The sequence below is a fragment of the Peromyscus leucopus genome, chromosome 11, assembly GCF_004664715.2.
Source record: "Peromyscus leucopus breed LL Stock chromosome 11, UCI_PerLeu_2.1, whole genome shotgun sequence".
Classification (NCBI taxonomy): Eukaryota; Metazoa; Chordata; class Mammalia; order Rodentia; family Cricetidae; genus Peromyscus; species Peromyscus leucopus.
Window position 1 is genome coordinate 5,708,840 of NC_051072.1, and position 13,506 is coordinate 5,722,345.

At 41.4% G+C, this 13,506-nt stretch overlaps 1 protein-coding gene across 1 annotated transcript in view; it reads right to left on the reverse strand.

Annotated features, from left to right (window-relative positions):
* Dnah5 (dynein axonemal heavy chain 5) overlaps nucleotides 1-1,524 on the reverse strand; it is a 232,373-nt gene extending 230,849 nt beyond the window's left edge. Inside the window, exon 1 of the mRNA XM_028868160.2 lies at nucleotides 982-1,524. Within this exon, the coding sequence (XP_028723993.1) occupies nucleotides 982-1,038 (57 nt within the window). The 5' untranslated portion in view covers nucleotides 1,039-1,524. The remainder of the gene's footprint in view (nucleotides 1-981) is intronic.
* Between the last annotated feature and the right edge of the window lie 11,982 nt (nucleotides 1,525-13,506).

Below are 13,506 nucleotides of genomic sequence, written 5' to 3' on the forward strand. Positions count from 1 at the left end.
CTGTTCCTGAGTTCCTGAAGCAGTTAGACAGAATCTAGTAGGATGCTTCCTTCAGAACTGCGATTGTTGACTTAATCTTTGGGATTTACTGTTTCATGTCCCCATTTGTGTGTCTGGCCCATACTCCCTGCTCTACTACACAGTCTGAAACAAATGCTGACCCATGGCAGGCACACTATGAATGCTTACAAGGTCAATCCAGTTTAAGCTACTTTGGCAGAACGAACAGGCCTCTGGCCAGAGGCAGAACATCCATTGCAAGGCCTGGCTTGTTTGCAGGAAGCAGCCTACTGGACTCTGTCTAGCTGCTTCAAGATGGGAATTGTCACAAGATCATCTGTTACTCTGGGGTAAGTCTGTCCATGACAACTTGACGGGAGACCTCTTCCATGAGTACCTGGACATAAAGAGCCTTGACCAAGTCAGGCAAGGAGCAAAAAGAAGTAATGTTGGAGGGGAAGTCTTTGGGACAGCGCCTAGCAGTGGAAGGTTCAAATCACTAGGAGCAGCTGACCTGCAGTCACTGAGGAGAGACCTGTGTGGGGAAGCTGATTCTGGTTCCTTCTGTTCAGGACCTCATTTCCAAAGACATTAGACTTGAGACGGGATGTCAACGATCCTAAAAGTATTGTATGCTAAAACCTGCTTTGACCATATCTAATAACCAGCAAAAGTTTACATACCTTAAGGAACATACAGTGCCCAAACTACCAGCCCAAATGTATTTTTTAACCCCAGAGAAGCATCTTCCCTAAAGGTAACTCATAAAATTCTACACATAATTACACTTGGACAAAAATATACACTATCAAAAGATGCAGTTCTTCTTCTACATGTGAAATATCAACATGTACCCTGTGCCAAAAAAATTAGTGAGCAAACAAGTTTTTCATAGATTTACCTGTGTATAATTTTGAACTCTTTTCAGGACTTTTTGGACCTGGTATTAGAGGTGTTCAGGCCACAGTCACCAGCTCTTACCGTTAGAACGCGGCTGACACTCTGCTTCCAGAGCTGTCTCCTGCCAATCCTGAACATCCCAGCAAACTGTCTGCTTTATGCTGTGGCCCAGAGTCAGCTCTTCCAAAATGGTCTTCTAACTCCAAAGAGAGATATTCGTCCTCCAATGGAATTTCAGAAGAAAAGACTCTATGAGGGTCACAAGTCACTCTCCTATATCTCATGCCCATAACCGACTCTCCATGGTCACAGAATTGAGGAGAGAAGCCAATCCATTCATGCTACTCCAATTTTCCTCCCAGAGTCTCTGCCCTTGGGCCTTTCCTTGCTTCTGAGGTCCCACGTTGTTAGGGTAATACTGTTTCCATGCTGTGCAGTTTAAGCACGCCTCTTAATCATGTTTAGCAACCAGAGGAAGCATTTTAACTGCTTGGTTGCAACCACAACTTCTAATGTTCCATTCTATACACTGCCCAACAATAAGCTTTGAGTCAATAAAGAAGTTTAAATTATTTCTTTGAACAATAAGAAACCTTAAACCAGATCAAAACAGAAGGAAGACAAGTCACAGCTCTGGATATATTGCTCAACTTAAGAAATTCAGTCTTACTTTGTCTAAACAACTTGGTGTGCACAATTAACTGCCAGCATTGTGACTAATTGTGACTAATTGCTTGATAGGCTAATTGTGACCCAAAGGAGCCATTTTCACTCCCATAAAGAACAAGCAGCCTATTTCATATGCAAATGGCAAATGGTGTCCATAAATTACTCCTGTTCACATGGCCGCCCATGCTCGGAAAGCAAAGTAATGCATTCCATGAGACTAAACATCTATGTTCCTCACTGTGCAGATAAGTTGGGAAAACATAGCCAGGTGCTTGCGAAATTCCTCACCTGTGATTCCTCCCATCAAGGTACATAAAAGGAAGAATATTTGGGATCAGTGTCATTGAATCTGGGGTATTGTCTTTGGAGTTTGAAGTCCAGAACTAAAATCCTATCAGGTTATTCAAAGATCAACAGGAAATTGAGGAGTATCCTGCTATTCAGCCTCATTGGGGGCAGAATTGATAGCAGCGTACTTGCTTGATATCAGTAGAGGAGATTCACCTAGCCAACAGCCAATGCTAGGGTGTGGCCTCCATTTATAGTGTTAATATGGACACAACATTCAAAGCTGAATATTACGTGGCAAGCAAATTGCAAAAGCACGTAAAGTTATAAGCATATGCACAGAAGAGCTTTCTATTTTCCCTCTGACTTCAGTGTTCGAGTCTGTTAATGGTAGTCGACAGATTGACAGGGGAGAAGGCACGCAGTGTTGCACACATTGGAAACCACACAGGTGCCCAGCAGCTCAGTGAGATTTAGAAGCTTACATCTGTTCTTCTTAGAGGAAAGAGAAGTATTGGACAATTGCAGCAGAAGAGTAAATTATTTTTAGAGGAGATGAATGGACTCAAAAAAGCAGACAATGCCTTGGAGTACTGCTCTTGTGGGTCCCAGTTACAGCTGCCATCACTCCTCCCGGCCAGATGCATCATTCTCTTTTTTCTGCTGTGATAGCTGGCGAAGACATTTGCAGCAAATAGTATCTCCTGGAGCATATGGACTTGAAGATAGATCAAGGAACTGGGAGAAAGCCCTCGCTGAATGTGCGGTTCTTCATGTGCCCTCCCTTTTAAACTGTAAAGCTATATGTTGGGGGTATCATCTTCTGAGCCAACATTATATGTGAATCCATTTGGGGGAGTTCCAGGCTCAACACAAGGACTCATGCAAGCTAAGCACACACTGTGTATGTATGCCTGAGTTACACCAGCCCCGAGATACGTTTTAATCAACCTCTGTGTGTTGATAAGCAGCTGTTGACTGTTAATAATTGTGAACGATGGCCACAGGTCACAGGAGATACCCAGGCATGAGGCAGGATAGGGTGATCCTCCCTGCTTAGCAATTCAGATCAGTCTCAAAACCCTTGTCAACATATGACCCTCAGGAGAGATATAAGCCTCCCTTCAGCAATGCTCACCTTTCTCTAGTGATGTAAATCGGGGCCACTTCCATGGTATACGAGGTGCCACCCTCGTTTCAGCAACAGCCGTTTACAATGTGATCTCCTGGGGGTCATTACTCCCTGGGAAAATTTCCACACGTGACTGGTGGCATTTATTTTGTGTTTGGCATGCATGCCTACAACTCTCCTGAGGTTTCATGGCACACTTCAGAGTCTTCAGCCTCTGCAGCTCCATTTCCACCTCTTTGAGCTAAGTAGAGGAAAGCTGTGGTGCCGTAAGGGATCTTCTTGAGGGTCCCTGAACCTAAAAGAGACTCCCTGAGAGCTGCCCTTGAGCAGAACAAACAGCAAATGTACATCCAACTAACCTACTCTCGAGGGCTGGAAAAAAAACTCCTATTTCTGGTAGTTGGAAAAGAGTTATCACACATTTGCCAGTAGCAAAATCAGGAATGTATGCACATCCACTAGCACATTCTGCCAGGCAATAGGTGAAAATGAACCTTGCAGGCTGAGAAGGGTTAGCCACACACAAATCCTGCACTAGGAATGATGGGCCATACACAGGCCCAAGACTTCATTGGGAAATCCAAGCACCTTCAGAAAAAGTGTGACATTTCACCTTTAGTCATTCACTCATCAACTAATGTTTCTGTGTGCTTTTCATGGGGTGAGATTGTGGTAGTCTGAAAGAAAATGGCCCCCAAAGGGAGTGACACTTTCGGGAGGTTTGGCTTTCTTGGAGTAGGTATGGCCTTGTTGGAGGAAGTGTGTCACTGTGGAGGCAAACTTTGAGGTCTCATATATGCTCAAGCCACTCGCAGTATCTCAATTCACTTCCTGTTGCCTGCAATTTGGAGATGTAGAATTCTCAGCTCCTTCTCCAGCACCATATCTGCCTGCAGGCCACCATGTCCTACCATGATGATAATGGATTGCTGTGGAATGGTCTGTATGTCAAATTACTCTCATTGGTCAATAAAATACTGATTGGCCAGTGGTGAGGCAGGAAGTATAGGCAGAACTAACAGAGAGGAGAATTGAGAGAACAGGAAGGCAGGGGAAGTCACTGCCAGCCGCCGCTGCCATAACAAGCAGCATGTGAAGATGCCGGTAAGCCACAAGTCACGTGGCAAGGTATAGATTTATGGAAATGGATTAGTTTAAGCTATAAGAACAGTTAGCAAGAAGCCTGCCATGGCTATACAGTTTGTAAGCAATATGAGTCTCTGTGTGTTTACTTGGTTGGGTCTGAGCGGCTGTGGGACTGTTAGGTGACAGATTTGTCCTGACTGTGGGCAAGGCAGGAAAACTCTAGCTACAATGGACTAAACCTCTGGAACCATAAGTCATGCCATGAAATGTTTTCCTTTGTAAGAGTTGCCACGGTCATGGTGTCTTTTCACAGCTATAGAAACCCTAACTAAGACAAAGACATTGGACTATATACTACAGATAAAACAACTAATAAAAATATGCAATTCTCAATCACTAAAAAATACTAATTGTGAAACTGGAAAGATGACTCAACACTTAATAGCATTTGCTGCTCTTCACGAGGACCTGGGTTCAGCTGCAACACCCACAACATATAGCTCAAACCATCTGTAACTTTAAGAGACCAGATGCCCTTTTCTGGCCTCCATGGGTAGCCATACACATTTGGTACACACTCACACAGATAGATACACATACACACAAGGAAAAAAATAAAATAAATCTTTAAAAATTAGTTGTATGATACATAGCTATTCTACCCTCAGGGGAAAAAAAACATAAAATGCTGACAATTTTTACATCCTCATTTTAAACATGCATTCTGATTATAGCTCTTAAAATACAAAAACATATATCTCATCAATGAAAACTAGCAATATCTGCCTTCAAGGCAGGCTGATAATAAATAAATAACGTTAAGTATGTAATCATGAATAAAATATAATTACAAATTGAGAAAAGTGTCACTTTAAAAACAAGTATGAGCTTTACTTGAACTTGTGTCTTAAAAACATAACCTTTTTATGCTTACATTTGAAAGAAAACTCATCTCTGGTTTGCAGAGTCACGCACTGTGTGTACCCCCTGCGCTAAGTGTCATAATGGAACTGGGCAATGGCAGAGTCCAACAAACATGGATGCAAATCTCAACTCTGCTCTCTTCCTAACTGCATAAGGGCTGTCTTCCTCCTAGGGATATATGAATGTGAGGAGATGCCTGCCCACCATCCAGGGAGCAGCATGTAATGGCACACAGGTAAAGCCACAGAACATGTGGTGACATATAGATTAACGGAAATGGGATGAGTTTAAGTGTAAGAGTTAGTCAGTAGGAAGCCTGAGCTTATGATCGAGCAGTTTTAATTAATATAAGCCTGTGTGTGTTTACTTGGGTCCGAGCGGCTGCGAGTGAGAGAGATTTGTCCTGATCTCAGACCAGGTGGGACACATCCCCTCCTTTCTAATTTACAAAAGAGTTGTAACCATGATTAGCAGCAATAACAACATAGGGAACAAATGCTCACATGGAATGACTTTAACCCACAAACCCTAGCTGAGAGCTGTGTGGAAGCTTTTGCTTCTGACTATGTCCCAAGAACAGAGAAATCCAAGTTTCATCTGTTACTATCAATATATTTCCCATGAACTTGCATCTTTAAGAATGCTCTACTGGGGACCAACAGAATGATCCTATAAATAATGATACAAGGGACAACATATAAAATTGCAAATCCATTCTGACTTGCACATTATTTTCACTTTTTACAATACAGAAATTGAATGTTTTCTTTTTCAGGGTGCTGGCAAGGGCTCTATCACTGAGCTACACCCCATCCCTGTGTGGCTGCTTCTTATATTCAGTGTCCTCTTGTATTTGCTGTTTGCAGGCAATGATCATGGCATAAGTATCATCGCCAGCACTTGTACAGACCCAGCTGTCACCCCCAAATATCAGGGCCACTACAGCACTTTATATGACAACTCACAAGCCCCTGAGAGTTCATTTAAGGAAGAAGCATGTGTCCTGGCTGTTATCTAGGAATCTTCACTGACACCTTCTGGGATGGTCAGGAAAACACACCAGTGTTGTAACTTAAACAGTGTTGTCATTGACTTCGAAAGAAAATCCCAAGAGTCAGTCTCTAAAGGTGAACAAGTTTTATAAATTTCTTGACAGATTCGACGTATTTACCATTGCATGGATCCACAATGTAGTATATGGTTTTTTAAATCCATGTTCAAGTCTAAAACAGCTTTTTCAATCAAAGTAAAATGTAATCCTAAGAAAGCAGCATACTGCACCCTGGTTTAATCGATAGCTATGCCTCCGTGGTGAATGGCAGAATGGTCTTTCTCTGATGGTGGCTTAGGTCAGATGAAAGTAAATTTTATGATCTCTGATGATCAAAGAAACTTCCCAAAAGAAGGCAGAACTTCAGGCAAGCCTTGAAGCAGGGTAAGATTTTTAAAAGGCAGGGCATGATAACATGTGAGGAAAATATCAAACACAAGGTGAGAGGTTGCAAACTCAAGAGAACCTGTCTGTGTTACATCTGAGGTGAAAAACAATTGGTTGATCTCTTGAAGGAATCCAGAGATTGAATGTGGGTATCTACCTTAGGAAGAGGCCTTCACTGGCATTAAGAAGTCAACAAAGAATAAATTAGTAAAAAGTCTTGCTCAGGAGGATTATACTGCTAGGTGTGTGCAAAAAGAACGCAGTGGAAAGAGACTGAAGACACTATCCAGGGGTATGAAAAAAACAGATTATTGTACACCCTAATAAACTTGCCTGATGATCGGAGGACAGAGCCAGCCACTAGATTAGACATGGAGGTCAGGCAGTGGTGGCACATACCTATAGTCCTAGCACTTGAGATTGCATGCCTTTGCTTGGGAAGCACACACACCTTTAATCCCAGGAAATAATATGGCAGGGCAGAGCAAGGTATATAAGGTGTGAAGAAACAGGAACTCACTCTCTTGAGGCTGAGGATTTTGTAGAGGTAAGAACTAGTGGCTGGCTGTTCTGCTTCTCTGATCTTCCAGCTTTCACCTGATATCTGGCTCTGGGTTTTTTATCAAAAGACCATCTAAGAGTCAAACAACAGATGATATGATAAAAGAGAAGTGGGGATGACCAAGTGATGGATGATATCACTCTGTATGCTGTGAATGTGCTGCTCTGATTGGTTGATAAATAAAACGCTGATTGGCCAGTAGCCAGGCAGGAAGTATAGGCAGGATAAGCAGACAAGGAGAATTCTGGGAAGAAGAAGGCTGAGTGAGGAGATGCCTGCCCACCATCCAGGGAGCAGCATGTAGTGACACACAGGTAAAGCCACAGAACATGTGGTGACATATAGATTAACAGAAATGGAATGAGTTTAAGTGTAAGAGCTGGTCAGTAGGAAGCCTGAGCTTATGGCCAAGCAGTTTTAATTAATATAAGCCTGTGTGTGTTTACTTGGGTCCGAGCGGCTGCGAGTGAGAGAGATTTGCCCTGATCTCAGGCCAGGTGGGACACAGGAAAACTTCAGCCACAACCAAGGCTAGCCAAAACTGAACAAGCAAACCAACTAAACTCTAAAAGTAGGTTCCCTTCCCCGACTCAACACTGTACTATTCTTGGAAACCATCACCGAGGCAGGAACAAGAAGGAATGGATAGAGCAAACCATATGTACATAGACACCGCGAAAATATGTAAACAAATACATTGATGTAAACTGGCCACTAAAAATAGAGGAGAAAGAGACACCGTGTTCCACGATGGGAAGACGAAGATCACACCAGCTCCGACAGAAGAGGGCACAAAGCAGAGAAGCATGTTTATAAGGTTAGGCCTTCCTGACGCAAGAACTGGAAGCCTAAAATGTTCCAAAATCCTTAACTTTTTCAGTGACACCACAAGTATAAAACTCCACACCAGATCTCTAAGCCGGTATGCCCTTGCATATTGAAGATAGTGTATAAAATTTACTTTCTGTGTGTATAATATAAATATGAAACACAAACATGGTTTTTACTAAGTCTTAGGTCGGGGATAGGGAGATAGTCAGCCTGTAAAGTGCTTGCCATGCAGCCTAAGAAGAACTTAATTCTGATCCCCGGCACTCACATAAAATACCAGATGCAGAGGCATTGCCTGCAATCCCGGCATTGACAAGAGGATACCCTTGGGTTTCTTAGCCAGGCACTGTTGCTGGAGGGCTTCTCTCCAGGTTCCCCAAGCCCCGCAGTCCCACAATCCACGTATAAAATAATCACTCAGACGCTTATATTACTTATAAACTGTATGGCCGTGGCAGGCTTCTTGCTAACTGTTCTTATATCTTAAATTAACCCATTTCTATAAATCTATACCTTGCCACGTGGCTGGTGGCTTACTGGCGTCTTCACATGCTGCTTCTCTTGGCGTGGCTGCAGTGTCTCTCCCTCAGCTTCCGCTTCCCAGAATTCTCCTCTCTCCTTGTCCACCTACTTCTGCCTGGTCATTGCCATCAGTGTTTTATTTATATAGAGAGCAATATCCACAGCAAGGCACTGTCACTGAAGCAGTGAACTCTAGGTTCAATGACAGACATTGTTCTAAAAACTAAAATAGATAGCAATTGTGGGAGACACTTAATATTGACCTCTGACCTCTACACACACACACACACACACACACACACACACACACACACACACAGAAAGAGAGATCCTATCCCAAGCATGTCTCACTATGTATACAACTATTCAAAGAACTTTATTGCAAAATCTTAAATAATTCCAGTCCCAAACATTTCAGATACAGGCTACCTGACCTGTAATTTCTCATGTTGAATCTGTTGCGATTATATGGTATAATTTACTTGCTCAAATGTTCCTTGTTTTGAACAAAAATTACAGCATTACATCGTACATAACTCAGAAAACAACACTGTCCAAATAAGAATCTTATTGTAATTATCATTTGGAAGGGTAATGGGCATCTTAGGATTGACCTCACTCCTTCATTATTTGTATTTTCAGAAACTCAAGACTCAAATATCTGACCAGTATTAATTAGAAAAATTGGAAGAAGACCCTAATTAATGTGATAATTCTTGCCTTCTGAAAGCAATGGGTGCTAATAATCTTCCATCTTATCTACTAATGTTCATTATTCTACTCCAGGCATGAACATTCTTTTTCTCTTTTACCTTTGTGTACACTACATATTTGTGTGTGTGTGTGTGCATGCAGATGCACAATCACATGTGTATGCACACATGTAGAAGTCAGAGGTCAGCATTGGTGTCTTCTTTAATTGCTCTCCACCATGTGTTTTGAGACAGGACTGCTCACTGGACCTGAAGCTCAGAGATTTTAGCTATGCAAGCTGGCCAATGTGAAGCAGGAAGCCACCTGACTCTACCTGTCCATGCTAATGGTTCAGATGGTCCTCTTCATGTTGTGTGTACTGGGGTTTTAAACTCAGATCCTCACACTTGCACTAGAGACAGTTTATGACTGAGCCATCTCTCCAGTCCCCACTTGAGTCATGAAAATTCTAAGGTATCAAAGTGTAGTTAATTCCCCAAATAGAAAAAATTATTTAGAAAACTAAAAAAATAATAAACTCATATTCCCTTCTTGGAAGAAGGAGGGTTCTCATTTAGCCATCATGTTTTCATTTGGGGAAAATAAAGATTTTATTATAAAAGCCATAGTTTTATGAATATGATGTCCTATCTGTTCTAATCAACTTATAAATATGAAAGGAGTATTTTGGCCCACAGTTTGGAGATTCCAATCCAAGCTCAAGGAGATCCACTGCTTTAGACCAATGGTAGATGGAACAGAGGGCAAGTGGCAAAACAAACTCTTCACCTCAATATAAAGGAAGCAAAAGAAAATGAAGAAGACTGAGGTCGCATGACTTCCTTCAAGATCTCACTCCTAACAACCTTAAAATGCTCCACGAGGCCCCACCTCCTCTAGCTTCCACCACCTCCTAACAGTGCCACCATGGGTCACACCCGTGGCATATCAGCGGAACATTTTTCCGAGCTAAAGCATGGCCGTACCAAAATTTGTCCTCTAGTGTAGAAGACAGCAAGGAAGAGTAACAAGTTCCAAGGTAATCGCTGAGCTGCATGCACCTGCTCTTGATAAGCCCTTCCTGTAGGCCCCCCACAACCCTGCAGGCACCCCAGGTGAGATCCATGGGAATGGAGACCACTGGCTCAAGCTCTCCTGAGGGATCACTTTCAGGCTGTCCTTCCTATTGTCATAGTAATTCACTTTTGTCAAGCAAAGAAAGAAAACACTAGTGTTAGGGTCACCAACAAGCTATAACTCTCACTTCATATTTAAATCTCTGCCTTTTTCTTACACTATCAGGAAATTGTAATCTCAAAACCGTGCTCCTTTTCTACATGAGAAAAACAAAAGGAATCAAGTGTCATTTAGTGTAAAAGAAAATGCCAGCATAGGGAAGAGTTAGCTGGTTTACTCAAGTGATACCTTCTTAAAGTAGCAAAGAATTCGCCAGCCTGGAGCCTCACCCCATCAGAAGTACATTGATTATCCAGAAACACATTGATAGAGGAAGCTTCTAACTAGTCATAGCTCAACTTTGCAGACCCTTTTGTAGCTGAAGTTTTCCTGTGTCCCACCCGGTCTGCAGCCGCTCAAACCCAAGTAAACTCACAGAGGCTTATATTAATTAAAACTGTTTGGCCATTAGCTCAGGCTAACTATTGACTAGCTCTTACACTTAAATTAACCCATAATTCTTATATATGTTTAACCATGTGACTTGGTTCCTTTTCCCAGTTCTGCCTTCCACATCTTGCTTCTCATGACAGCAGCTGGCAGCATCTCCTGACTCAGCCCTCCTGTTCCCAGAATTCTCCTCTCTCTTTGTCCTGCCTATACTTCCTGCCTGGCTATTGGCCAATCAGCACTTTCTTTATTAACCAATCAGAGCAACACATTCACAGCATACAGAGTGATATCCACAGCAGTTCCTCTTTTCTTTTTTTTTTCAAAAAGGAAGGTTTTAACTTTAACATAGTAAAATTACATATAACAAAACAATTATCAAGCAAGAATTACAGTTACAATATCTAGTCTATTTATAGTTGGCCAAATTAAAGAAAATATTCCATCTATCCTATATTTGTGAGTCTAAGTTTTCATATCTAACTTATCTTTTATCATAACTAAGGAAATTATAATCATCTAGTCTTCAACTACATCAAAGACCCCAGAAAGATATAATATTACCTGAGAAATGGGAGAAGGATGCAAGCAACTTTCAGGAGCCTTGCAATAGTAGACAGAGACAGCTGGCAGCCTAGACAGTCATCCAAAGTTCTTGTCTGTCAAGTTGGGGCATCTGTCTTCAGCCTACGGGCCTAGAGTCTCTCAGTCACTTCTCTCTGTGTCCTGTAGAATGTCTGGCAGTGTCTTCTGTGAAGCAGGAACCTGAAGGACCATTTTGCCAAGTAAAGTTCAGTGGTCACCTTTCTATGGGTCCTACATGTCCAGTTGATCAAGCAGTCCAGGCAAGAACAGTTTCTTGCCCAAATGGCTATTTTTGCCAAGAAGATAAACTCCATATAGAGTGTCTTCGATGCCCATCCTCCTCTCTGAAGTAAATTGGTGCTGCCAGGAACAGACATGTCTCACTGTCCAGAAAGTCTAATTTTTTTTTTTTTGAGACAGGGCTTCCATGTGTAGCTTTGCACCTTTCCTGGATCTCACTCTGTAGACCAGGCTGGCCTCGAACTCACAAAGATCTGCCTAGCTCTGCCTCCAAAGTGCTGGGATTAAAGGCATGTGCCACCACCGCCTGGCCAGAAAGTCTAAAATTTTAAAACATTTTAAATGCCATGTTCTGTAGGTCTTTGAAGTGTTGAAGACTACCTAACTAATTGAATTATATCTATGTATACCTAGAAAACTTAACATGACTATAAATTTGACCATCATCGAAGACTAGTTATTAATCTGTATTTCTTAATTATCAATTACAATTTAAATGAGTTACATAAACATAATACCTTAAACAAGAGTAGAAACATACACACAGTATAACAAAATTAATTTTAAATTTGTATAAATAAACTAAAATCCATATCAATGTAGAACATTTCAAACAAGTTGTTGCTCTTTAAAGTAGGTTTAACAATCTACCCTTTTATCCTATCATATCTATATATTAATATCCACAGCACCCCCTTGTAGTCTGATTTTTCTCATAACTAAAAACCTATTAAAATAAGTAAGATGATGCAATAAATACTCAAGATTAGAACTCATACACATGCCAAGGGGGTTAGCAATAAAAAGGGATGTATTGATCTGAGAAACAGAAAACCTTTGATTATTAGGACTGCGATCAAGGATAGCAAATCCACTGATCTTAAACCAAGCAGTAATTTTTGCAATGAAGTTTTTTTTTTTTTTTTGCCTTTGAAAAAACTTAAAAATAGGTGCAGGAGACATCAAAGGAAGATCTTTCCAGCTGGTGAAAGAATGATTTCATCATTTCAGAAACAGCAGAGTTAGCGCATGTCCAAGGAGACCCAGGAGCTCTGCTTACAGGAACCCAATGTCCACCAATGCCACTGTAAACTCAAAGTGTGGGGATCTGCCCATAGTCATATCTGTGTGTCTGGGTCTTCACAGTGCTTGTTAAATGAATAAAGAACAACACCACTGATACCCTCATCCTGGAGCTGTCTTCAAACTCCAGTTGCCTACAGTTACAGCAAAGCATAATAATACTGCCATGGAAAACAAAAATAACTACTCACTGAAGCCTGTTTTTTACCTTTCTTCAGCACCATAACATAATTTATTAGAAATTTCACTACTAACTACAGATGTCACAAGATAGAATTCAGGCTCTGCCCTTCCTCTCAACAGCAACAATGTTGCCGTATTAGTTTAGAAATCAAGCACAGATCCCATTCACCACACACAAAGAATAAACTCATATCATTGCTAGCAAAAACTAAATTACTGAAACTCCATACAGGTCAAATGTGCCTTCAGGGGCTGCTTTGAGAATGAGCGTCCATGCTGCTTACCAAAGTCAGCAGCGCAGTGTCCTGACAAAGCAGAGGGGGATGGACACCCAATTAAAGTGAAAACGCTCACAGACACCCTACTGTGCAAACGCTTGGCAGCATCCTTGTAATGCAATACCTAGTTCCTGTGTCTTAAAGAATTGTCTACATCCTGATTTTTTATATATATTTTGTAGCTTTTCCACTGAAAATACTGAGGCTAATATTCAAACTTAGCCCCTGGGTATACACACACATCCAAATGAAACAGCACAATTAGCTGTACAAATTAACCCTCATTGACTGAAATAGATTCCAAGCTGGGACTTGAATGTTGGATGTACCTACATAACAAAAACAAAAATGGTATAAAACTGTTCATAACAAGCTATTGGATTGTTTTAATCTTAAAATAGTATATAACATCAAAAGTATGGGAGAGACTCACAGGGCCTTGTCCTCTACATCTGAACTATTGGCT